Source organism: Marmota flaviventris, chromosome 10 (genome assembly GCF_047511675.1).
Source record: "Marmota flaviventris isolate mMarFla1 chromosome 10, mMarFla1.hap1, whole genome shotgun sequence".
NCBI classification, from domain to species: Eukaryota; Metazoa; Chordata; class Mammalia; order Rodentia; family Sciuridae; genus Marmota; species Marmota flaviventris.
In genome coordinates this window covers 78,105,457-78,132,316 of record NC_092507.1, presented here as the reverse complement: position 1 = coordinate 78,132,316, position 26,860 = coordinate 78,105,457, and the positions used below count along the sequence as shown (strand labels likewise).

General features: G+C 33.4%; 1 protein-coding gene across 1 annotated transcript in view; it reads right to left on the bottom strand.

The window, feature by feature from the left end:
• Brdt (bromodomain testis associated) overlaps positions 1–25,460 on the bottom strand; it is a 48,604-nt gene extending 23,144 nt beyond the window's left edge. The window contains exons 1-11 of the mRNA XM_027935109.2: positions 25,272–25,460; positions 24,006–24,143; positions 21,430–21,544; positions 13,264–13,436; positions 12,342–12,695; positions 9,667–9,795; positions 8,374–8,562; positions 7,192–7,364; positions 6,718–7,007; positions 6,515–6,628; positions 6,058–6,213 (exon numbers count right to left, since the gene is read on the bottom strand). Coding sequence (XP_027790910.2) covers positions 6,058–6,213; positions 6,515–6,628; positions 6,718–7,007; positions 7,192–7,364; positions 8,374–8,562; positions 9,667–9,795; positions 12,342–12,695; positions 13,264–13,436; positions 21,430–21,544; positions 24,006–24,143; positions 25,272–25,460 — 2,020 coding nt within the window. The remainder of the gene's footprint in view (positions 1–6,057; positions 6,214–6,514; positions 6,629–6,717; positions 7,008–7,191; positions 7,365–8,373; positions 8,563–9,666; positions 9,796–12,341; positions 12,696–13,263; positions 13,437–21,429; positions 21,545–24,005; positions 24,144–25,271) is intronic.
• Between the last annotated feature and the right edge of the window lie 1,400 nt (positions 25,461–26,860).

The following is a 26,860-nucleotide window of genomic DNA, read 5'->3' as shown; positions in this document are numbered from 1 at the left end:
GGAAGTCATTATGTGATGGTTCTGCCTCCTTACTTTATAGGAAAGAAAACAGATCCAGAGATGTTAAATTATTTGCCCAAACTTATCAATCAAATTATGCTCTATTGATAAAAAGCAAGCAATTGAATCCTAGTTACTCAGGAGACTGAGGAAGGAGGATGGCAAGTTTGAGGTCAGCTTGGGCAGTTTAGCAAGATCGTGTCTCAAAATAAAAAATAAAAAAGCCTAAGGATGTAGCTCAGTGGTACAGTGCCACTGGATTCAATCCCCAATACTACAATATATTAAACAAACAAACAAACAAATGGGTTAGGGATGTACCTCAGTGATAAAGTGTCAAGAATGCAGTGGGACTGAGCAAGCAATTAGTTTTATACTAAAAAATTCATTCCCCAATTTTCATTGAAGAGTTTGGTAGTTATTTGAATATTAAGAACAAAACTAATTACAAACTACCAACTCCTTTTACTAATGGCCTTTCAATTAGAATTAGAGAGTGAAAAACAATAAACAATAAAACCACCAAAACCCCCTAAATAGTGGTTCTTAAACATGACAGCATCTTAGATTCTCCAAAGATATTTTTACCAGGATGCATAGTTGGCTTTACTTCCCATTCAATTAATAGATAGATAGATAGATAGATAGATAGATAGATAGATAGATAGATATGCAGTATTTGTAAAAAGTTTTATAGATGAGGGCTGGGGTTGTGGGTCACAGGTAGAGCACTTGCCTAGTACATGGGAGGCTTTGGGTTTGATCCTCAGCACCACATAAAAATAAATAAAGAAAATAAAGATATAAAAAAGTTTTATAGATGATTCCAATGTGTTGCTAAAATTGAGAAGCACTAATCTTGATAACCTGTTTATTCAAGAAGATTTAGTTTGAATAGAAAATGTAAAAACTCATAGGGCAGAAATGACTTATTCTAAGACCCCAGGCTCAATATGGACCTCAATATATAGAAGGCTTTTTTTAAAAAAAAATTATTCTTTTTTTTTGGGGGGGTGGGGTGGGTAGGGAGAAGAGTGTGAGAGTGTCCAACCCAGGCCTTCATACATTCATACATATTGCACAAATACTCTACTATCAATTTTATTCTTCTAGCCCTCTGAACCAAAACACTTTAATTGCTGAGAAACTTAATCATATTCTTGTCACTTCTATAGAAGACCTAGCTTATAGTACTAAAGACTAATTTATTTCTACTTTGAAGTTACCAATAACTAAGGTTAAAAAATGTTATTTTAAAAACTAATAAATCTCGGGGCTGGGGTTGTGGCTCAGCCACAGAGCATTTGCCTCGTGCATGTGAGGCACTGGGTTTGATCTTCAGCACCACATAAAAATAAATAAAATAAATAAAGATACTGTGTCCATCTTAAAAAAAAAAAAAACACTAATAAATCTCATTCTCCGAACATTATACTAAAGCCAATAAAAGCCCAAAGCCCAAAGGATGAAGTGACAAATTTACCTGAAATTTTATCCAGGTAAAGAAAAATTGTGAAGTGGTATCATAATTTACATTGAGTTTTATTTGTGTTTAATTGTATAACAATTGAAATTAAACATGTCTAAACACATTCTATTTTATACTAGTTAAGTATTTGAGCTTATATACAGACAGTTCTTAAGAGTTATTTCTTATAAGGTTTCAATCAAAAGCACTACTATTGATGAGCAGCTCCATTTGATTTTTTTTTCTACCTAAGTTTGTTAGTCACAGGATTAAAACTACTAGTTATATTCTTCTCTATTATACTACTTAAGGTTGTTAAGCATTAAAAAACTCTTGGTAGAGTGCATGTGCATACTAGCAAATCCTAAACAATACAGGATATATGCATTGTTAATTAATTTAATTTTCAAGTCTTATCTACATCTGTGATCTAAAATTTAACAATATTTGACAGTTAATGAAAAATAATTTTTTCTTTTAAAATAAAAACTAATTTTTAAGGTTTTATATTTATACCACAGTTTCCTAAATGTTCTTATCTACACATATTTACATATGTAAATGATCTATTTATATAGATAATTTAAATGATCAAACTAAATTACAATGAAATTTGCAATGAAGGATGCTTTTAGTCCACAGATTCTCATTTTCATTTTTTAAGGTTTTGGGATTTTATTAATAATTCTCTATCTAGAAACAAATTGTTGGCATAAAATAAGAATTAAGTGAATTTCCTAAATTTGTAAATAAAACTTCACTTGGAAGTTAATGCTCGGCTCTGTAATAAATACTTAACAAAATAAAAATTAAGTTTATATTTTACAAAAGTATATAAACTTAAGTTTGAAAATGATAGAAGATACCCATTTAAGGAATATAGAAAAAGTACCCTAAACTACTTCTTACAATATTAGAATATTTTTCAGATATTACACTCAAAACATTTGCCACGTGTAAACAAAATAATACAGTAAACAGACCAACTCATTAACTGTAAGAAAGATAATTCAATAGTCTTAAGGAATTAGAAAAGGTAATTTAAAGTTTTTTTTTTGGTGACAAGTCAAGTTCTAAAAGACTTGTGACTTAGTTAAGAAAACTAAGTTGCTATAAAAATCAGAAAGACAAGCATTAAAAAGTAGATTTGAGCTGGGTGTGGTGGTACAGGCCTTATAATTCCAGCAATTTGAAAGCTGAAGAAGAAGCCAGACTTAGTCCCAAAAAAGAAGTAGATGAGAAAAATATTACAAAGGTCAATATCCTTCTGTCAGAAGGGAGTATGTAGACGGGGGTTTTAGCTCAGTGGTAGAGTGCTTGTCTAGCATGTGTGAGGCACTGTGTTTAATTCTCAGCACTGGATATAAATAAATAAAATACAGATCCAACAACAACTAAAAAGAAAGAAAAGAAATTTTAAAAAAGGGAGTATGTCACAGAGCATTCAATAAAGTTTCCTCCCCAAAGTTTTGAAGAAATTACATTATATTCATATCTTCTATACTGATAAATAATTAAAAGCCTATTAACTAGAGCTCTGGGAATCAGAATATTCAATTAAAACTTTCAGTTTTGAACAATTAATAAGTAATTATTTGAATATATTTAATTTTCTGCAGAGCAGTGGATCCAACCAAAATGATTTGTGTGTGGGGATGGGGGTAGGGGCAAACACTCTACCACACATACTAGTAAGCACTTTACCACTGAGTTAGACCCCAGCTCCTCATTTAATTTTTAATAGATTATACAGCATATAAATCTTTGATGAACTACCTAATTTTCACAAATTTTTTTTTCTGAGTAAGTAGCACCATTTCCCCCAACCCTGAAACTTTGACAAAGGATCTGTGATCTGTTCTTTGAAAACATCATATGCAAGATTAAGAACAGTAGATGCTTTAGTTATTTTAATAATAGGTATTGGTTTTGATATGGTCTGACTTGCTTATTTCACAACTTAAAATCATTTTGCTCATAATTTTTATTATTATTCCCAAGGAAGTAAAAAAAAAAATGCTCTTAGCTTACATACTAGAAATTGAGAGCCTTAAAGTTTTCTTTTTCTTTTTTTTTTTGGTACTGGGAATTGAACTCAACAGGGGCACCTGACCACTGAGCCACATCTCCAGTCCCACTTTGTATTTTATTTAGAGACAGGATCTCAGTGAATTGCTTATCACCTCACTTTTGCTAATGCTGGCTTTGAATTTGTGATCCTCCTGAGTCACTAGGAAGAGCCTTAAAGTATTTTTATGGGTACAAATGAAATTAATATTTAGGAAAAAATGTCCTATTTCTTCATTACTTAATATCAAGCAAAGATATAATTTTGCTATTAAGTTAAACTTTGCATTTGCAGTTTAGAATAAACATAAACAGTGTTTTTTTCAGCAAAGTACATAGAGACAATTAAAATTTCAAAAATAAATGACAATTTACATTATCAGGTTAGAAGAAAAATTGACCTTAGTGTCACAAGCTGTGCTATTCATAATGTAGGTCAAATCAGAAAAATTGGGACTGAGGGTACAATTCAGTGATAGAGTGCTTGCTTGGCTTAGCATGCCAAAGGCCTTGGGTACAACAGCCAGTGTTGTCAGGAAAAGAAAAAGAAAACTAATGCTACTCTGACTTTATTTTAATAGTGAATTTTTAAAAACACTTTTAATTGAGGACGATGACATTAATCAAGAATATCGATCATAAAATAAGAAGTCAGCAGTATTTTAAGATTAGAATTCTGCTGGACACAGTGGCACACCCTTGTAATCCCAGCTGCTCAGGAAGCTAAAATAGGAGGATCTGGAGTTCAAAGCCAGCCTCAACAACAGCAAGGCCCTAAGCAACTCAGTGAGACTCTGTCTCCAAATAAAATGCAAAATAAGGCTGGGGATGTGGCTCAGTGGTCAAGTGCCCCAGAGTTCAATTCCCGGTACCAAAAAAAAGGTTAGAATTCTGAAAATTAGTTATTCTGCTAGAAGTTAGAAAAACATGATAGATATCCAATCATTTTAAGAATATATAGTTGGCAATAAATAAATAAATACATTCTTTCCTTCAAGCAACATACTAGAATATTCTATCAAACTGATAATTGAAATTAAAATTAAGGTATTTTAGGGCTTGGGTTGTGGCTCAGCAGTAGAGCGCTTGTCTAGCACAAGGACCTGAGTTCGATCCTCAGCACCACATAAAAATAAATAAAGGTATTGTGTCCAACTACAACTAAAAAGTATTTTATTGAAAAGCTCTTTATGTTGTATTTTTCCTCTAGTATTCAAGGCATTTATTAGCAATAGTCAAATGATACACAAACTAATTGTTATAATAAAGTTTATAGCTTACAAATAAAAGACAAAGTGCTCTAACTTATTAGGCCACAAATGCTTTATTAGATGACATTACAATTGCTAATTACAATTTAAAATACTAAATGCAATTTAGATTTTTTTCCAGTATTGCTTTATGTTTAAAAGTCAAATATAAGGAAATACTGTATAATCAGAGCCCTAAATTAATCTAAAAATTTTCTAGTATGACAAATACCAACAAAAGAAAAAAATTGTTTATTCTTACAAAATTGTTTGCCACTATATACTTTAGAAATGTAAAAACAAAATGCAGCAACCAACACCACATAAATGCAAACTAAACAGAACCAAAAGTAAAATAAAATGTACTGTTAAGCCAGCAGACCCTAACTATCAGAATGAAAAAAGAGGGATATTCTTACAAATGGCAAGAATTTCTGATGTCACAATAGTCTATGTGGGATTTTTAAAAGAGAACTGAATTTCATTAACAAGAAATCTCATTTAAAATAAGCAAAATTTAGGCACAAAAACATCCTATATTGTGATTTTGCCTTTTGGTCAATAATGGTCAACCACTGCCAAGTCAGCATCCTTGGGGCAGTGAATACCTGTCAACTGTATGACTATTAATGAAAAAACACAAAGAAAATGTGAATGACCTAAGCTTGACACAACAGATAAACTATAAAATGTAATATGGTACTTTAGCATAACTGTGAATCTGGATTTAAAATATATTTTTCTATAGATGGAAGACAATATTCTATAGTGAAGAAACCAAGAAAGTGAAAAAATAATCTGCTTTGCAGTTTCTGGGATGACTGACTTCTTAAATCAAAATGACTATTCAATTCAGAACATAGTATTACAATAGGACATACCTTGCAACATTAGAGTGATTTGATATATCATGGAGAATAAATTGAAAGATGCCCTCAAAATTTCATTTTGTAAAAAGTGAAAATCAGTGTTTTATTAGCTAATATTTTCTGGTTTAAGATCTGGTATTATTTATTAAGGTACTATTCCACCATGAGTAACTTATTTTCAACACTGTAAACCTACAAGGCACATATGTATATGAAATTTCTTTTTACACAGTTATCTCTTTTAAGAAAATAGTAAGGCTGTCTACATGCAATTAAATAATTAGTGTGGCATCCAAATCATAAGTTCTGGGTAAGTAACAAATCCTTCTTTAAAATATACGTCTCAATATTACAATAAAATAAGGTTCCCACCAACAGAGGTACACTTAAGGAGGCAGCTAACCTGGTTCAGAATCACTGCTGTCTGAAGAGCTTGAATCACTGCTGCTGCTTTCAGACTCTGATGAGCTGCTGCTGCTGCTGCTGCTGCTGCTGCTGCTGCTGCTCTCACTCAGGCGGGACCCACCTCCAACTGCTTTCAATGGTTGTGTTTTCTCAACTGAAAACAGAGAATCACATTAAAATGCCAAATGAATTAAATGACAAGAACATTTAAAAACTACCACCTATACCAGATGTGGTGGTTATGGTGCATGCTAGTAATCCCAATTGGGGAAGCTGAGGCAGGAGAGTCACAAGTTTGAGGCCAGCCTCAGTAAATTAGTAAGACTCTAAGCAACTTAGTGAGACCCTGTCTCAAAATTAAATATAAGAAATAAAAATGATTGGGGATGTGGCTCAGCGGTAAAACTTCTCTGGGTTCAATACCCAGTACCAAAAACCAAAAAATTGCTACTTACGTTTTGTTTGCCGTTTTCTAGAATTTAACTGATTGTTGACATCCAGTAACCGCTTTTCCAACTCTTGTTTTTTCTGTGAATGAAGTTCTTCTTTGGACTTCATTATTTTCTTAGCTACGTGATTTAGGAGTAAAAAGAGTTAGTAAAACCAAAGATCAACACAATTCCATACTAAATTTTTATTAATAGATAGAAATACATACCATGAGGTTTTAGTGGTCTTTTTCTTAAACATGCCACAACATATTTTTCCAATTCTCTTAGTGTTGATGCTTTCAGTGTTTCAAAGTCAATCTCTATCTCATCAGGATTGGAATTTCTTAGTGAGGGTTCTCTTGATTGTATTATATGAACTACTCTCCCAAGTTTATCTCCAGGGAGTTTGTTTATATCCAAACTTAGCTGTCTTTTCTCATCATAGTTCATAGGCTTAGCATTATCTTCATCTTCAGACTTCAGAACAAAGACCTGTTGTTTCCTCTTCTTTGGTTGGCTGAAACAAAAAGTACAATTTATTTCATTAATTTTATTTTACTATTTTATTATGGTGCTGGGGATTGAACCCAAGGCCTTGCACATGGCTAAGCACATACTCTAACACTGAGCTATACCCCCACCCAAATTTATTTTAGATAGTGTTATTCTTGTTTTAATAAGTCATCATAAAAGTTACTTACTTGCTCTTGGACTTATCCTTTGGTTTCACTTGCTTAAAGTTTTTTCTTGGATTTTCATCTCTAGTATTAACCTTTTCTCTTTTTTTCCCCCTTTTAGATTTCTCATTCTTTTTCTTTAGTTTACGGAAAGGTACTTGAGACAGAACCTGTAGCTGTTCATGAACAGCTTTAAGCTGATAAAGGGGAACAAAAAGATCTTTAAACATTCATGGCTCTAAATAATTAAATGACTAGATAAAAATTTGAAGTACTCCAAAGAGAGTATCCCTTGTGAAATTCATATCATATTACATTCCTTTCAGGTTTTTATTTCACTTCAGAAATTCACTGTAGACTACATTAAACTTACATTAAACTACATTAAACTTCAGACACTATCCGATAAACACTCCTCTAAAAATAGACCAAGAGGACTGGGCATATAGCTCAGAAGAGGAGCATTTGTCTAGCATGTCCAAAGCCCTGGGTTTGATTCCAGGACTGTAAAAAAAATATAAATAAATAAATAAATAAAACAGACCAAGAATGACTTTCTGGGTGGTCTTTAATTTTAATAATTAACTTTTCAGGTTTGATAACAGAACAGGTTAACCTTTTATCAAAAAAGGAACAATGTTAAGATCTTATCCACAAAGTCTCTCAGATTATGTCATAAATCATTTCAGTGAGAATCAACAACTCATTGTGATTGAGAATAGAGAATATAAATAATGGAACTATGAAAAAAGTTTTATGAATATATAGATAAATGAAAGACTATTAAACACAACAAATGTGCCAATAAGTACATAAAGCCACAATTGCTAAGTGATCTAAATATAATATCTTTAAATCAAAGAGGAGGAACCTGGTAATGTGGCTCACTTACCTCACAGGTAAGAGGCTCCGAGTTCTAACTCTACCACCATAAACAAAAATCTATACAAGAAACGAGGTGTGGTGGTGCATTACTGTAACCCTACCAAGTTGGGAAGCTGAGGCAGGAAGATTTCAATTCTGAGGCTAGCCTTAGCAACTTAAGACGATCCTATCTCAAAATCAAATAAGGGGTTGGAGATGTAGCTTAGTGATAAAGAGTACTCCTGGGTTCAATTCCCAGTATGAAAAAATATATATACAAGAAGGATTTTATAGAATATTAGTTCATAGAATATTAGAACTTGTCTCAATATAACCAACTACCTGCTCCTGAAGCTTTGCAAGACGCTGAACTCTCTCATCTTCAGAATCATCAGAAGATTTATCTTCAGAGGACGCTTCACTAGTGCTTTCTCTACCAAGGGCTTTTGTAGTATCATTTGTGAGATAACAAACAGGCATACTCTCAACAGGCTCATCGGGGATTTTGGCAAAATGCATTTCAAAAACATCCTGTATTGAAAAAGCAGACTGTGAAGGTTTTCTGCATTTCTGATTTAATGCAGCAATAATACCATTTAACAAATAGTATATTTCAGTATCATATTTTGATAAGAATTCTTTAAGATATACCAGAAGACAAACCCATGCTTCACTGCCTGGTAATCTCAGCAAATTTTCTCCATTTTCCATGCATAGACTTCTCAAGTTTTTTTTTTTTTTTTTTTTTTTTCACTGTCTGCATGGAGCTGAGGTCCCACTTTATTTTTGATACATGATGAAATAATTGTACTAGTTGAAGTAGAAAATATATGACTACACAGCCACTGTTTTAAATACTTTAGTGGATAATTTAATTAACATGCATTGCAGTTTTTTTTTTTTTAATTTTTTATTGTGGGTTGTTCAAAACATTACAAATTTCTTGACATATCATATTCCACACTTTGATTCAAGTGGGTTATGAACTCCCACCTTCACCCCATACACAGATTGCAGAATCACATCAGCTACAGGGACACTGCTACATCGATGTTCATAGCAGCACAGTTCACAATAGCAAGACTGTGGAACCAACCTAGATGCCCTTCAATAGACGAATGGATAAAAAAAATGTGGCATTTATACACAATGGAGTATTACTCTGCATTAAAAAATGACAAAATCATAGAATTTACAGGGAAATGGATGGCATTAGAGCAGATTATTCTAAGTGAAGCTAGCCAATCCCTAAAAGACTTCTCAAGTTTTATAGGGAACCTTCTTTGAAAAGTTCTACAGTTGATGTGTCATTCTCTTCTAATGACTAAGACTCAGAAGTCCTTGAATTTCCCCTTCAGTGGGATGGGTATCCTAATCAACCTATCTCAGATATCTACTGAACCTACTTCATGAATATTTCCCCAACTTTTTCTGCATGGTGGGCAGCTTCATTAAAAGACTTGCTACTGAACAACATAAGTCAAAAGACAAACCCAAACAGTTTAAAAAGTATTATTTATAAATTATTTTGTGATATTTAGGGTTGTATTATTCTTTAATTCCTGCATTATAATTCTAAAATTTTTAAACTATATTAGGAGGAAAATTGCTTTCAGAGAACAAGTAAAAACTCACCTGAAGCATTCTAGCCATTGCTACTACTTCATGATCTGGAGGATTGTATTTGTAGCAATTCATGAACATTAATCTAACATCTGCAGCAAATTCATATGCATCCTTATATTCTTGATTGTCCATTTTCCTCTAAATTAAGGAAAAGTTATAAGTTTCACAGACAATATAGTTCAATTCAATCACTGTTTGAGTGCCTATTTTAAGTGTTTATATATGAAATAATTCAGTTGTACAGGAGAACATAGAAAATAACAAAACCAATAACTCAATATCCATATTTGACAAATGTTAAAATTTGACATTTCATATTTCTTAGACTTTGAAAAATAATCCAATGAATTTTTATAGTAGAAATAATAAAGGGGGCTGGAGTTGTGGCTCAGTGGTAGAGCGCATGCCTAGCATGTCTGAGGCCTGGGTTCGATCCTCCATACCACATAAAAATAAATAAACAAAATAAAGACATTGTGCCTAACTACAACTAAAAAATAAATATTAAAAAAAAGAAATAATAAGGGAGTGTGATCCATACAAAGAAAAGGACAGAAATAAAATCACAAAGGCAGAAAACCACAGCATTTTCATATAATCACAATAGGTAATTTTGATAATAAGAAAACAAACAAACAAAAAGATAATCTTAAGCTGATCTTGAACATTTAAATGAAAGATTTAAATCAAAATCCTCCTGAGAATGGAAAGGTAATAAAAACAAAAGAGTAATAAGAGTATGGGTTACAATTTTGATGGCTACACATAAGGTGTTCTAAGAGTGGGACATAGAGTATCTAAATAGGCATCCATTACAAAAAAGAAAAATTAGCAAGAAAATCTAACAGACTTTTAAGCAAAATATATATATATTAGTGGACAAGTCACAAACAAATTCAAAAGGCAATATACAAATACATTATGCTAGACAGCATTTGTAATTTGAAAAAAATAAAACGGCTGGGTGTGGTGGCATGGCCTATTATAATCCCATCTACTCAGGAGGCTGAGGCAGGGGGATAGTAAGTTTGAGGCCAACCTGAGCAACTTTAGCAAGACCTTGTCTCAAAATAAAATTTTAAAAAGGGCTGGGGATATTGTTTGATGGGAGAATGCCTGCCTAGCACATGCAAGGTTTGATCCCCAATACCACACACAAACATACAAGTTTAAAAAAAAATGAAGGTAAAATTTCCAAGAGACATAACTTACTACCAATCAGATCACTGTCAATTGAGAGTGACTTCAGAAAACTAAATCAAAGTCACCTTCATTTTAGAGTCCTGTAAGGTGTCTATAAATTGCTGCTAGGGAAAAACACTATAAATATCAAATAGAAGGACATTATTCTTATTTTTTAAAATTTTTATTAGTTATTTTAACAGCAGTTTTTGTCTTCTTTATAATATTCTTTTGTATTTATGAATCAGATTTCCTCCCAGTCTAATTTTTCCCCAGGTCTCTTTTCATATTCTCTGTTTCAAGTTTGCCCAGTGTAATGTGTTTTCTTACTTCATGATTGTACAAACTTGTTTCCCATGCTTGAAACATCCTATAAATTACTAAGTTCTATCTATTTTTAAGATCTGGTTCAGGTTTACCTATTTCAGATGTTTCATGATCTCTGAGTTAGTATATAGGGAAAAGAAAGAAAGCACTATTTTAAAGAGAAAATGGCTAAACATTTTCAGAACTTAAGATACAAATATTCATACTGAAAGTGCTAACTTCCAGTTAAGATGAATAAAATAAAATATGCAGCTAGATGAGGAAAGACACATAACTTATGGAAGGATTACCAAGCAAACTGACAGCAGAAATCAGCAAGAGATGTTGGAATATGTCTTCTAATTGCTGAGGGAAATAACTGTCATTTTAGAATTCTATAGTGAACTAAAGAATCATTCAAGTATAAGGGTAAAATATAGTTTAAGATATAAACTAGTAAGAGTTTACCACCTAAAAACTCTCATGAAAAAAACACTAATATTACATTTCAACAAAGAGAACAAACCCAAAGAGGAAAAAGTAGGATGCAAGGAATGAGGGTGAGCCCAAAATTTGGTAATGTTAATAAACTTTATGTTGCTGATTAAAAAAATAAATCAAAACTGTGTTAAAAAGAAGAATCAAACATGTAGACAATAATAAAGGACAGGCAGTACAATGGGTATGGATTATATTATTCACCGTAACCCAAATATTGTGATGAAGAACAATGAATATGCTAGGTACAGTTGTGCACGCCTGTAATCTCCATGCTCAAAAGGGTCAGGCAGAAGGATTACATGTTCAAAACCAGCCTGGGCAACTCAGCCAGACCCTGTCTCAAAATAAAAAATAAACGGGGCTGGAGATGTAGTTAAGCAGTAGAGCACCCCTGGGTTCAATCCCCAGTAGTGCAAAAGAACAATGGATGTATTAACATGAGAAAAGATACATTTTAAAATGTTCCAATGATTCACTTCAGGTGATGTGATTCGTGTTTTAATTTTCTTCATCTTCTTCATTGCAAATTTCTTGCAATATTACTTTTTTTTTTGTTGTCTTTGTTTAAACTCCTGGGCTCAAGTGATCCTTCCTGCTACCTCAGCTTCCTGCGTACCTAGGATTACAAGTGCACCCCACCATGCTCAGCTTTTATAATCAAGAAATGAAGTTCCTTTTATTAAGGCAATATTTACCTTAATAGTTCCAAGATCCATTGGATTTTTGACAATGTCATAGTAGTTATGAAGTCCCAAAGCATTAGCATCAACAGGATTATAAAAGGGCCACGCATATGATAAATGTTTCTTTGCAAGCAATTCTTTAAGAATTTCACTACAGTGCTTTAATTGTTCAGTTACTGTAACACTTCTTACAGCCTTATATTGTTGTTGAGAATCTGGCAAATCATTCTTCAGCACATTTTCGTTTATTGGTGGCATTCGCATTGATTTTTTTTCAGTAAGTGTTGGAGAAGATTCATTACTTGCTTTAACTACAGAAGTTGTAGGAGTTGTTGTATCTGCTTTTCTCTTCACACCTCTTGTAACCTAAAATCAAACAATTCAACAAGAAGAAGCTATACTTAAGCACATAGTCATCAGGTTTTTAAAAATAAGGGGGACCAATTACTGATGCCAAGTTTTTATATAATTTATAAAATAATCCATGTATTAAGTATTAATAAAGGTTAATTTTTCTTTTATAGACTAAATAAATAGAATATTAAAATATTTTCTTCCTACATCCCAAAGAATTGCCTTTTATAACCCCTTAAGATAAATAAAATAAATCAGTCATGGCTATATCAAAAGTTTTCTGAATACTTTAAATCAACTAGGGCATACAATTTTAAAAAGATAACTATATAAATGGACAACTCTTTATATTAATGCTATCAAGATACCAAAACAGTTCAAATTCTACCTAAGAAATGTTCAACATTTGGTTAGCATTCTAGGTGTCTGTTCATACAATGTTCAAAGAGGCAGGAACAGTATTACTTGGGATTGCTATATGCTGAAGACAATTATCATAGCAACTTTTAAAAAGTATAAATATTACAACATCCAAGTATATTGAAATATTTCAGGAACCAATAATTTAAAAATGACATACTTGGACCACAGGTTGTGAGCTTGAGTTGAGTGGAGCTCCTTGTGCCATGCTTAAGGGAGAAACAGATATCTCAGGAAACACAGAAGGAATCTCTTGCTGCTTAAATACATTTTCTGTTGCTTTGGGGGATGCCTTTTCTTTTACAGAAGAAACTAAAAGGTTCTGTTGAGTGCCTAATGAAGTATGAACCAAAGTTAAATATCTGAGTTAGAACAAAACACTATTTATTTTTGTTAGTATTCCATTTTAATGTAGGTCAGCTTTTTAGCAAAATAGAAAAATATGCTTCCATTCTTTGAAATCTTCCAACACATACTGTTGCTGATAGTATTAGAACAATTTCACAGAATTTGGGTCACAATCTGAAAAGATACAATCCCAAATGCTGAAATCATGAAACATTAAAATCCCTAATGTCTAAAATCTCAAAATATTGAAATTCCAAAAATAATTCTGGAAAAAAAATTTTAAAATAAGTTTATCTGCTCTTTTTTCTTTTCAGTGGTGTGGGGACTAAACCCAGGGCCTCAGGCATGCTCAGCAGGTTCTCTGCTACCGAGTTACACCTCCAACCCTATTTAAAATTTTGAAAGGGGATTTGAGAAAAATAAAGATGCAACATAACACTTCATAAGTCACTTTACAATAAAATAGGCAATAACAACAAACTTACTTTCCCAAACATAAACACTCCAGTGTACTAACACCAGTCACAAAGGCATAATAATCAAGAGCAGATTAACCATATTCATGAAGAAATAAGTTTAAATTATTAAGTTTAAATCATTACAATTAGTAATTGTATGCATTTGTTTTTTTTTTAAAGAGAGAGAGAATTTTTTAATATTTATTTTTTAGTTTTCGGTGGACACAACATCTTTATTTTTATGTGGTGCTGAGGATCGAACCCAGCGCCCTACACGTGCCAGGCGAGCACGTTACCGCTTGAGCCACATCCCCAGCCCTGCATCTGGTTTTATAACTGAAATCTTCTGAAGTACTGTGATGTACAACCTAGGCCTTTTGATGAGAACAATCAAAAACTGCAATTAATTGCCATAGAATATGTATGTACTCACTTTTTTTTCCCCTTGAGGTAGTAGGGATTAAATTCTGGGATTGAGCATGATAAGCAAGTACTCTACACTGAGCTACATCCCAGCCCTAACAGGAACAAGTTTAAGAAACTATACCTTATGAATGCAGATTACAAAAATAACATTGCTTCAGTTATTGAAGAAGTTTCAAAACTTTTATATATATGAACAATGTTATGATGATGCATTTCTATAGGTCAAATTTGCAAAAAAAAAAAGGCATAAAATTAGAATTCTTTAAAAATCTTTATATAATTTATATCTCCAATATTAGAAATAATGTAAAAATGAGCTATATAGTATGAAGAACTGTAAAAAAAAAATATTGCTGACAATTCAAAACAGTTTGGGTTGATAAGCCCAAGGGTGGAGGGTGAAAGAAATGAAAAAAGCTAAAAGTTTGACAAATAAAAGTATCTAACAGAAATAGATTATTAGGCAGTTTCACAGATGCAGTCCATAAGAATATTCATGATCATTAACTATATTTTGAAGTTCTTCATCACAATGAATAGCTTGCTTCTTCCCCTTTGCTCCTACCCCTATCCCTGGCTCTCCTCAGAGCACGTGTTCACATTCATTTCCTATATGGCACTGATCTTTTAAAAATTATCTATGATTTGATACACCCCAACGTGAGCATTTCCTACTAACTTTTTCTACCTTTTGTGCTATGTCTTGATATTGTTTTGGGTACATGGAAATCTATTCCATATGTATCCATACAAGGAGCATAGCTTTGGTAGAAACAATACTGGTGATCAACACCACTGTGTGTCTTCCTATTCTGCTATGCACAAAATTATTTTTAATTCAGTCAGTAACTCTCCTGACTTATTTACAAAAGTACAGCTTTAATTAATTAAAAGTTCCTATAATTTCATTAGCTAATGCAGACCAATGGATGCTTTTTTCTTTTTAAGTACTGGGGACTGAACCCAGGATAGGCAAGTACACTACCATTGAACTATACCCTCATCCCTCAATGGATGTCCTTTTTATTTTTTTGAAATTTTCCATATTTTTTATTGTTGCATTACATTTGTATATACATGGAATTTGTTCCCCCATCTCTCCTGCCTGTCATCCCCTGTTCCCTTTCTTCTACTGATCTCCCTTTGATTTTTAGGAGATTCAACCTCACTTTTCTTTTCCTTTTTCCTCTCTAGCTTCTGCATATAAGAGAAAATATCCAAGCTTGGTTTTCTGAGTTTGGATTATTTCACTTAACATAATGGTCTCTAGAGTCATCCATTTTCCTGCAAATACTATAATTTCAGTTTTCTTTGGGCTGGATAAAATTCCACTATGTATATATGTATATGTGTGTATGTGTGTGTGTGTGTGTGTGTGTATATATATATATATATATATATATATATATATATATATATATCTCACATTTTCCTTATCCATTTGAATGAATTCATTTTTAAATTGAAGTTTCATCACTGTCATTTCATCACTTCTACATGTTCAATCCTTTTACCAGAATTCAGCTTGCTACCCACTTATTTTTTCATGGGAATTTCAATTTGGGGAATTTTAGCTTTCAGGATTTCAACCATTCAGGACTGTAATTTTCAGAATTCTTGTATTTTGGGGGCTCAACATTCAGGATTATGGCATTCATTGTGTGTTTCAAGATTATTATCTGCAACAATTTATACATAACATTGGAGACTACAAAACCTGTTAATAAACTGGGCATGGTAGCACAAGCCTATAATCCCAGCTACTCAAGAAACTGAGGCAGAAGGATGGCAAGTTCAAGGCCAGTCTTCACTATTTAGCAAGACCCTTTCTCTAAACAAAAAATAAAAAGGGATGGGGATATAGCTCAGCAGTACAGCAACCCTGGGTTAAATCCCTAAGCCCCTCCCCCCCCACTCCTATTATTAATGATAGGTTTGTCAATTTTATGTATCTCTGTGAATAGTTTCAGGTAGCTGTGAACATGAGCAAAACTTTCAGACACCCTGGAAACAAACTATATAGTACTATGTGAGGTCTTCAGAATGTTCTGCATAAATATCCACATATTTTAAAATTATTTCAGACAAAGATATATGAATAGAGTCAGGTAAGATGGTGCACACCTGTATTCCCTGTTACTCTTGAGGCTGAGGCTCAGAATCATAAGTTTAAGGCTAGCTTGAGCAGCTCAGCACAAGCCTGCTTTGGAAAAAAAAAGGAAAACAGTGGTAGAATATCCTGGTTTCAATCCCCAGTACTGTATAAATAAATATATATCCCTTAGGCCAGATGTGGTGGCACACGCCTGTTCCCAGCAACTTAGAAGGCTGAAGCAGGAGGATTGCAAGTTCAAGGCCAGCCTCCGAAACTTAGTGAGGCTCTAAGCAAGTTTGAGAGAACCTGTCTCAAAATAAGAAATTTTAAAAACTTGGATATTGCTCAGTGGTTAAGCGCCCTAAGTTCAATCGCTGTTAAAAAAAAAAAAAAAAAAAAGAAAAAGAAAGAAAGAAACAAAATAGAACAGAACAAAACATCCTTTAGACAATTCTTACAAAGGACAATTGTGCATGTTCTATCTTACTATGTTCCTGAAGAATGCTATAATTTGAGACTTTTCAATCACTGTATTTTTGATTATTTCAAAAGTTCATCAAGGTAACTCCATTCTACTAATTGTTCAAGCCAAAAACCTTATAGTCATCTTTTTAAAAATTTTTATAATTAGTTACACATGACAGTAGAATACACTTTGATACATCACATATACTGGAGTATAATTTCTCATTCTTCTGGTTACACATGATGTAAAATCCCACCAGTCATATAGTTACATTCTACTATCCTCCTTACCCCTATACCCCCTCCCCTCCCTTCACTCTCCCCTAACCTGAAGTAACTCTATTCTTCCCTAGCCACCAGCCTTATTGTGAATTAGCATCCACATATCAGAGAAAACATTCAGCTTTTGTTTTCTTAGGATTGGCTTATTTTGCTTAGCATGATATTCTCTAGCTCCATTCCTTTACTGGCAAATGCCATAATTTCATTCTTCTTTAAGGCTGAGTAATATTCCCCGATCTTATATATCAACTTTTTAAAAAATCCATTCATCTATTGGGGACTTTATTTTGGTTACTGCAATATCACTTATGCCTAAGTATAGTACTCAGTATACAAGAACATAATATATACATATTGCATGCCTATTGATTGTGTGCTGGGTACTACTTTAGGTCCTGGGGCACAATAAGGAATACGGGGTGTAGCTCAATGACAAAGCATGTGTGAGGCACTGGGTGTAATCCTCAGCTTGAAAGAAAAGAAATAGACAAAAATAAGTCACCAAACTGATTATAAGACATGCAAAGTATTAGGAAGGAAAAAAATATGATCCTGATCACATTAAAGCAGAGATCTACTATATAAAGGATAACCAAGAGAGGCCTCTTTACATTTTTTTTTCCAGTTCTGGGGATCAAACCCAGGGCCTTACATATGGTACACAAGTGCTCTACCACTGAATTATATCCCCAGACCAAGAGAGGCCTCTCTAAAGGTCACAATTAAGATGTCACTTAATTGTGGGCTTGGTGGTATATGCTTACAATCCCAGTTACTCAAGTGGCTGAAGCAGGACTGCCAAATTTGAGACTGGGCAACTTAGCAAGACCTTGTCTCAAAACAAAATAGAAAGGGCTGCAGATGTAGCTCAGTGGTAGAGTTTGCCTAGCCTACACAAGACCCTGGGTTTCATTCATAGGACTACCAAACAAAACAAACCAAACCAAAAACAGTATACAAAAACAATCAACATAGGAAATCTGTCATGGTGCATTTTTTGTTATTATAATCTAATACTATAAACTGGAAAATTTATAAAGAATAGAGGTTTATTTATGATGCGTAGTTCTAGAGGCTGGGGAAGAGGATGGCACTAGTTTGACATCTGGGGAGGGTCTGGTGTTATATCCTAAGATGGCAGAGGGCATCCTGTGGCAAGATGAAGCAAGCATGCCACAGAGCTTGCCTTTAAAACAATGCTACTCCTATAATAATCCATTAATTTGTGAATAGATTGATGCGTTCAGGAGGGCTCTTCCCCAAACACCTCCCAAAGGTCTCATCTCTCAACACTGTTCCATTGAGGACTAAGTTTCCAACACAGCAGCAAGAGAGTGGAATATAACAGGATAAGAATGAAGAGTTGGGTAAGAACCAGATCATAAAAGTCAGAGTATGAGATTTATATTTCATTCTTCTATGGGTAGCCAAAGACAAATTTTAAGCAGGTAAATGCATATTTCAGCTCATTTTTACAAGATTATTTTGCTATTATGTAAGAACAGCATGATAATCAAGATAACTGAAAGTAAGAAAATGGTAGCTTGGATTAGGCAGTGACAAGGGAAATTTGGGGGACTGAGGATGTAGATCAGTGGTACAGGACTTGCCAGTAACACATGAGACCATAGGTGTGATCCCCAGCAGAAGCAGCAACACCACTACCACCACCAATACCACCACAAAAAAAAAAAGGGCAGGGGGAGCAATTTGGAGGTTGAATCCAAATGACTGACTCATGAACACAATGTGTGAGACAGAAAGAAAGAAAGAAAAAAAGGAATTATGATCAACTGAACATATCTGTGCATACACTGGTGCCATTTTATGTCTTGGGAAGATTATTGACGCACTGCAAACATGTTTTGAGTCAGATGTATATAAGACATCCAAGTGGAGAAGGTGGGTGGCTTAAAGATAATGGTTTTTAGTTGGGTGTGGTGGCACACTCCTGTAATCCCAGCAGCTCAGGGGGCGGGGGCTGAGACAGAAGGATCATGAGTTCAAAGCCAGCCTCAGCAAAAGCAAGGCACTAAGCAACTCAGTGAGACCCTATCTCTAAATAAAATACAAAATAGGGCTGGGGATGTGGCTCAGTGGTCAAGTGCCTGAGTTCAATCCCTGCGCCGCCCCCCCCAGCACCCAACAAGAAAAAAATGATTTTGGGTTTTTTTTGCTTAGAGAAGATGACTATGCAAATTTAGAAAAAGAATATTTACATCTTAAAAAAAAAAAGCTGTCAGGAGCTGAGCATGGAGGTGCACATCCATAATTTTAGCTACTCAAGAGGCTAAGGCAGGAGGATAGTTTGAGGCTAGCCTGAGAAATTAGCAAGACTTTGTCTTAAAATAATAACAATAATACAAGGGCTGGGCATGTAGCTCAGGAGTAGAGCACCCCTGGGTTCTATTTCCAGTATTTTAACAACAACAAAATTTCAAAAGCACAATATTTAAAGGTTGAATAGAATAAGGCCAAGAGAACTACAGAATGAAAAATTATCCCACATGATTAGTGTATACAAGAAATAAAGAAAGACACTGAAAAAAGACAATAGCCTTCTAAAACAATACTGATAGAGTTCAAGGAAAATGAGAACAGAAATGTTACACAGATTTTACAACATGAAGACTATAAGTATCCCTGACTTACAAGAATATTTTTGGTAGTATAGTAAAGGTTGAACCTATACTAAAGAAAGTGAAGAAGCATACTGGTAAAGGAAGATTTTAAAAATGAGATAGTACAGCAATTACACAGAGTAATGAGATTAACCCCACAGACAAAGAGAGATTAATGCTGCAGGAAGGAAAAGGAATTACCAAGGGAATGAAAATATTGAGAAGGCAAGGAAGAAAGCAAAATCTGTGATCATAAACAAAGACACTGGTCCAGGGTGATGGAGGAGATACATCTTGTTATAGGCCTTCTCCCAGCTGATCCCTCTGCCTGAAATGTTCTTTCAAATCTTAACTTCTCAATGAGGCCTCTACTGAAACTATCAGTTTCTCTTTTCCTATTACACCATGAACCCCAAGATGGCACAGTTTTTGTTTCGTTCCCAAGCAGTGTTCTGGCATAAAACACATTTTCAAATATTTGATCAACAAATTAACATTAATTAAATTTAATATACCTAATTTTCTTTGCCATAAATTATTAATATGTATCCAAATTATTTTAGGCTAGTTGAACTATCACATATAGCTGTTTTTTCTATTCCTGAGGGGATCTGGCAGTAGAAGGCTTCTACAAGAAGTTACTTGTAAACACAGACTTCCAGTCTAAAGCCAAATCCCTACTGTCCTTCAATGCCAACTCAAGTTCTAAAACCTTCCTCAACTTTTTTAGTACAAATCTATATATCATTCTTTTGCAACACAGCACATACTACATGTAATTTCAGCTGACATTTATCATAATGCATTACATTATTATTTTATAAGTTTTATTTCTAAAATATAAATTTAGCTTGAGAGTTAAAGAGGTCATACTTCTTTGTAACCTCACAATATGTGCCTTATGTATGACAAACATTCAAATATATATTGACAAAAAAAAGAGTCAAAAAACTTTAGGCTGAAGGAAACTTAAGCTCCTAGCAGGTCTCTGAGCATCAGAAACAAGTAGCTACAATCAACCATCAACCACCGGGACAGGCTGAAGTATAAGGATTGCAAATTTGAAGCCAGCTTCAGCAACTTAGTGACATCACGTCTCAAAATTTAAAAAGTAAATAAATAAAAGGGCTGGGGATACAGCTCAGTGATAGAGAAGCAAGACTGTAATCATACCAGGTTCAATCTTCTGTACTGGGGCTGGGCAGTAGTTAGGAAAAAAATCTGAGATTTAACAGTTACAATTCATTCTTAGATAAGGGACTTTTTTTTTTTTTTGCAATTTTGGTCTTCTCATCAGTACAGGACATAGAAACAAGATCCACTGAAAATAGTAATAATGGCAGCTATAACTTATTGAGTGCCTATTAGATGAATGTAACTATATAACAGGAAACCTGGTTTTAAGCCCATAATCAATGCAATCTTCCCTACTAGTACATAATCATCTTTGAGATTAAGGTTTAGTAGACTGAATTGATTACTACATCCTAATAAAGCAGAATGTAATATGACATCTGGATGTCTGTCTCCTCTGAATGATTTTATGTTTAGTTCCATTACACACACACACACATATACAGAGGAATTAAAGGTAGATAGACAACATAAACAATTTACCTTTCCTGGCTTACCTTTCTTTATTCTTTCCTTACCACCCACAACTTGCTCTTCTTGTGGCATCTGAGATAATTTTTGTAAAAACAGTTTCTCTAGAGCTTGTGCCATAAGAACAATGTCATCTCCAGGCTAGGAAATATAATAAATATTTAATAAGGATAGTAATATGATGATTGTACCAAATTTCTTGAATCAGTCTACTTTATAGAGGGTAGCCATACAGTTCTCCTAGACAATATTTATCTCTTGTAAATAAAATTTAGAAAATAGTGAAGCAATTCATATTTAAAATTCTAGCATCCTAAACCTTCAACTTCTAAAAAGGATCAGAATGCCCCAACACCAAAGAATTACAACTCAACTAATTCTCTTAATACAAAAAGATAATAGAAATTAGAATTTCTATACTTCAAAGAGGATAAAATAAACTTGTTCATTGTCAAGCAAAATATTCCAAGGTTTGACTTGAAGTGATTAAATTTTTAATTAACTAAACAAAGTGACATTGTAGTGTTGACTCAATTTAAAAATCTTAACTATTTTCTTAGAAGTCTTCACTTGGTTTACTTCACTGAGGAAAAAAAATTTATAAAGAAACACCCTGAAACGGAACATGTATTTCTAAGTTAGGTAGTTCAGGAAAACTATAACTTATTTATTTTAACTCAGGGATGCTTTACCACGAATTACATCTCCAGCCCTTATTTTATTTTATTTTTGAGACAGGTTCTCACTAAGTTCTTCAGGCAGGCTGGCCTTAAACTTGCAATCTGGAGTAGCTGGGCATACATCATTGCACCTGGTTCAACTTTATTTTAAAATGTTAAATATAAGGCTGAAGCAGGGGGGTCACAAATTCAAAGCCAGCCTCAGCATATTAGCAAGGCCCTAAGCAACTTAGTGAGGCACTTTCTCAAAACACAAAAACAAAAGAGGCTGGGGATGTATCTCAGTGATTCAGTGCCCCTGGGTTCAATCCCCAGTACCAAATAAGTAAGTAAATAAATAAATAAATAAATGTTAAATGTAAAATAAGCATCTAGAATTGCTGTTAAATTAAGACGAAATTAGCCAGGTGTGGTAGGACATGCCTGTAATCCCAGAGACTGGAGAGCCTAAGGTAAGATGATTTTAAGTTTGAGGTCAGCGTCAACAACTAACTGAGAACCTGACTCAAATAAATAAATAAATAGGACTGGGGATATGGCTCACTGGTAAAGCATCTCTGGGTTAATCCAATACCAAATAAATAAATAAAGACAAAATAATTGATAATGATACTCATAACCATCGGAACTTATTTTTTTAAAATTTACAAGTTAATTGCTTCAGATATTTACACGTAAGGTAGTGTTTGTTGACAGTTACCTTGGGAAACAAAAAATTCTATTATGTTTTAATATCACTGGTGATTTTGTATAAACTAAATACCAAATAGGTAGGTTTCTCCTTTTTAAATTAGATAGAAGTTTTAAATATATATATAGATACCATAAAAATATATAGATACCATGTAACTGATAAGCACACAATACTCTGGGAAACAAGAATACTACATGGAGGCAGAATCAAATATAAAAATCCAATTTTATAGATAAAAACAAATGTGAAGATTAAGTTCAAGGGGCTGGGATTGTGGCTCAGTGGAAGAGTGCTTGCCTATCATGCATGAGGCACTAGGTTTGATCCTCAGCATCACATAAAAATAAAGATGTTATGTCCACGTAAAACTAAACAAATAAATATTTTTTTAAAAAGATTTAGTTCAAAATGTTCACATACATCATGATACAGGCTAATACATTAACATGATTTCAAGTACTGCTAGTAGACTACAACAAAGAAGGTGTCTGATCTTCAAATCAACTTGTCAGGAAGTTTAGAAGTATGCATTTTGTAGCTGGGGGTATTGCTCAGTGGTAGAGCACTTTCCAAGCATGTACAATGCCCTGGGTTCAGTCCCTTGAACTACTGGGGAGTTGGGTATGCAATTTGTTTATCTTCTTAGGTAATGGATGGCCAGTGATCTATACTGTGAAAAATTTCTCCTTTCCCTTCCCCTTTTTCTTTTCTTTTCTTTGGAACTTGGTATCAAACCCAGGAGTGCTTTATCATTGAGCTATCCCCAGTCCTTTTTTTTTAATTTTCATTTTTTAAATTTTGAGACAGGGTCTTGCTAAGTTACTGGGCATCTCACTAAGATACTGAGGCTGGCCTTGAACTTGTAAAACTCCTATTTCAACCTCCTAAGTCACTGGGATTACAGGTGTGTGCCACTGCACCTGGCAAGCATCAGTTTTATAAATAAAATAGCAGGAATGCAGTAGAACATAATTTTAAATACCTTACCAGAAACCAGTTATCATTGGTATTTCATTAACAAACAAACAAACAACTATTCCAGCTATTCAAGTAAAATTGACTGAACAAATGTTGATGTGTGAAAATTATAACATTCAGTGAAATCATTCTTAAAAATATGAAAAATGTCCCTAATAAAGACATGAAATCTGAAATCAGCACACTTGTTTACACACTTTCCTATACATAATACCAAAGCATCAGCAGTATAATTATAAGGTCTACATACCTTGTTATATAAATAACAATTCGAGAACATCATATTGAAGTCTTCTATACATTCTGAAGCCTTCACATAATATTTATTCTCCAACCGCTTCTTAATTGTATTTAAATCCATTGGTCTTTTAATAATGGTATAATAGTCCTATGATTTTGAAGCAATTCTAAGTATTAGCAAGAATAAGCCCACTATAACAAATGATACAAAGAAATTTCATGAAACTATATATTGTAACTAGATAGAGCAATTACCTTTAAAAAGCTGAAAGTTTTAAAAATCTGGAAGCCAGAATCTTTAGTAATTTAAAATAAAGCTGATTGTCACATCATTTTTTAAGAGCAAAGAAAAAGCCAGTAAAGATTAAAGAAGATAAAAATTAAGAAAATTGTCCCTGAAAAATACAAAGGCATGATGCTAAAAAAAAAAAAAAGTAAAAAATTAACTAGTATTTATGGAATCTGACAGATCCAGAATAAAATCCCAGTTATTCAATTTATAATTACTCAACTTTCTATTATCAGATGACTAAAAGTTTCTGACAAACCTAAAGTCAAATTGTGCATGATCCAAATAAGTACTCATGAAGAAGGTGACATTCATGAGTACACTGCATCAAAAAGGCAAGGGACAGCTGGGCGTGGTGGTACATGCCTGTAATCCCAGTATCGTCAGAGGTTGAGACAGGAGGATCACGAGTTCAAAGCCAGCCTCATCAATAGCAAAGCACAAAGCAACTCTGTGAGACCCTGTCTCTAAATAAAATACAAAATAGGACTGGGGATGTGGCTCAGTGGCCAAGTGCCCCCTGAGTTCAATCCCTGGCACCAAAAAAAAAAAAAAAAAGGGCAAGGAACACCTGGGTATGGTGGTGCATGGCTATAATGCCAACTAAGGAGGCTGAGGCAAGAAGGTCTCAAGTTTGAGGCCAGCATCAGCATCTTAGTGAGACCTTTCCTCAAAGCTCTTCCCCAAATAAAAAGGAATGGGGATGTGGCTCAGTGGTAAAGTACCCCTGTGTTCAACAAGTACTAAAAAAAGACAGAAAAAAAAGCCAGTGACATATGCTCTAACAAGAAAACATGTACTATAATTTATCACCAACAGTTAAGAATGTCAATGTCCAGAAAAGTGAATTCTTTGGGAAAAAATACTCATTGAGATAGTCTTTAGTGTTTATTAAATATATTTTATAGTATTAAAGAGTAGTTATGTCTTACAGAAATTTTAAGGATTTTTCTTTATTTAAATTAACATAATTATAAATATACTTACAGGCAACTTCAATTTCACGGCATCCACAGGCTGCTGAAAAGGCCAAGAGAAACTGTGCTTCCATAAGGCCTTTAGGACAACTTTCTGTAGATACTGCAGCTGATTTGTTAATCGCCCGTTTTTCTTAGTATTTATATACTCTGGTGGAGGAGGGTTAACTATAGCTGTTTGTCGACTTGGCAGAGACATTTTTAACTAGTTCAAAGCCTGATATTCTAATGTTTACAAGTACATGTCCTGAAAAAGACAAAAACTGAGTACCTTAGAAGCACTTTAAAAATGTGTTTTTATAGGATATGAAGATTTATTCAAAAGATAGAGGTAACATATTTTAAAATACATCATAAAACAGAAAAAAAGTTCAAATGATGAATTTTTAAACAAATACTAACCTTTTTCTATACAAATAGTACAAGTTGTTTCATTATGTATGCCTTAGTCTTAGATGGTTTAAATTATTTCAACATTTCACAGAATTTCTTTTTGCCTTTCAAAACCACAAATTGAGGTCTTAGCAGGAAAACTCTATAAATCCCTAGTAAAAAGAAACAACAGGGAATGTTAAAGATACCACTAGTACATAGGTATCCTATGATTGTTAATTCAATGAAAAGAGAAAAGGAAAAGATTTTTTCTGGCTAATTTTTTTTTCCTTTTTTCTGGCTACTTAAATGAAGCGATTAAAAAAAAAAATCACAGGAGTGTAGCTCAATGGTAGAACATGTACTTGGCAAGTACAGGTCCTGTGTTCAATTCTCAGCACCAAGCAATAATTAAATTAAAAATGAAAATTAATTAAATTCATTAAATTAAAATGCCAAATATTCAAATGCTATGCTTTTATTCTGATTGCACATGAAAATATAATACTAAATTTTTATTTAAATATTTTATCTAAATTTCCTAAGTATTTCAGAAAGATAGTATCTAATATAGTATTCCTGGATAGCATTATTACTTTATGGATAAAAGAGCAAAGGTCCTAACAATGTACACAAAATATCTCTAGTAAATATGTAAAATAAAAAGTATGGTTATCAAATGGTCTCTTTTTAGAAAACAGCTTTAAAATTCTGCCAGTATATATCTGTTTACATTAAATCAATGTTGAGTTCTGAATCTTGTTGCATATTAATCACTTGTGGAGCTTTCTTTCTTTCTTTATGATAAAATCCATTACAAAAATTCCCTTGTAACTATTTTAAGTGTACAGTTCAAATATATTCACATTTTGGTGGAACCAATCTCAAGAATTTTTTCATTTTGGAAAAATGAAATTCTAACCAATTATACAACAACCTCTCATTCTTGCCTCTCCCCAGCCCCTGGCAACATCACCATTCTCCTGTTTCTATGAGTTTGACTACTCTAGGTATTTTATGGGGGGGAAATACAGTATTTGACTTTTCTGTAAGAGATTCATCCATGTTGTAGTATGTGTCAGAAGTTTCTTCTTTTTAAGGCTGAATAATATTACACTATGCGTATATAGATCTCATTTTGCTTATCCATTCATAAATCAATGTCACACTAACTTTTGGCATTGTGTACAATGCTGCTATGAACATGGATATACAAATATTTCATTA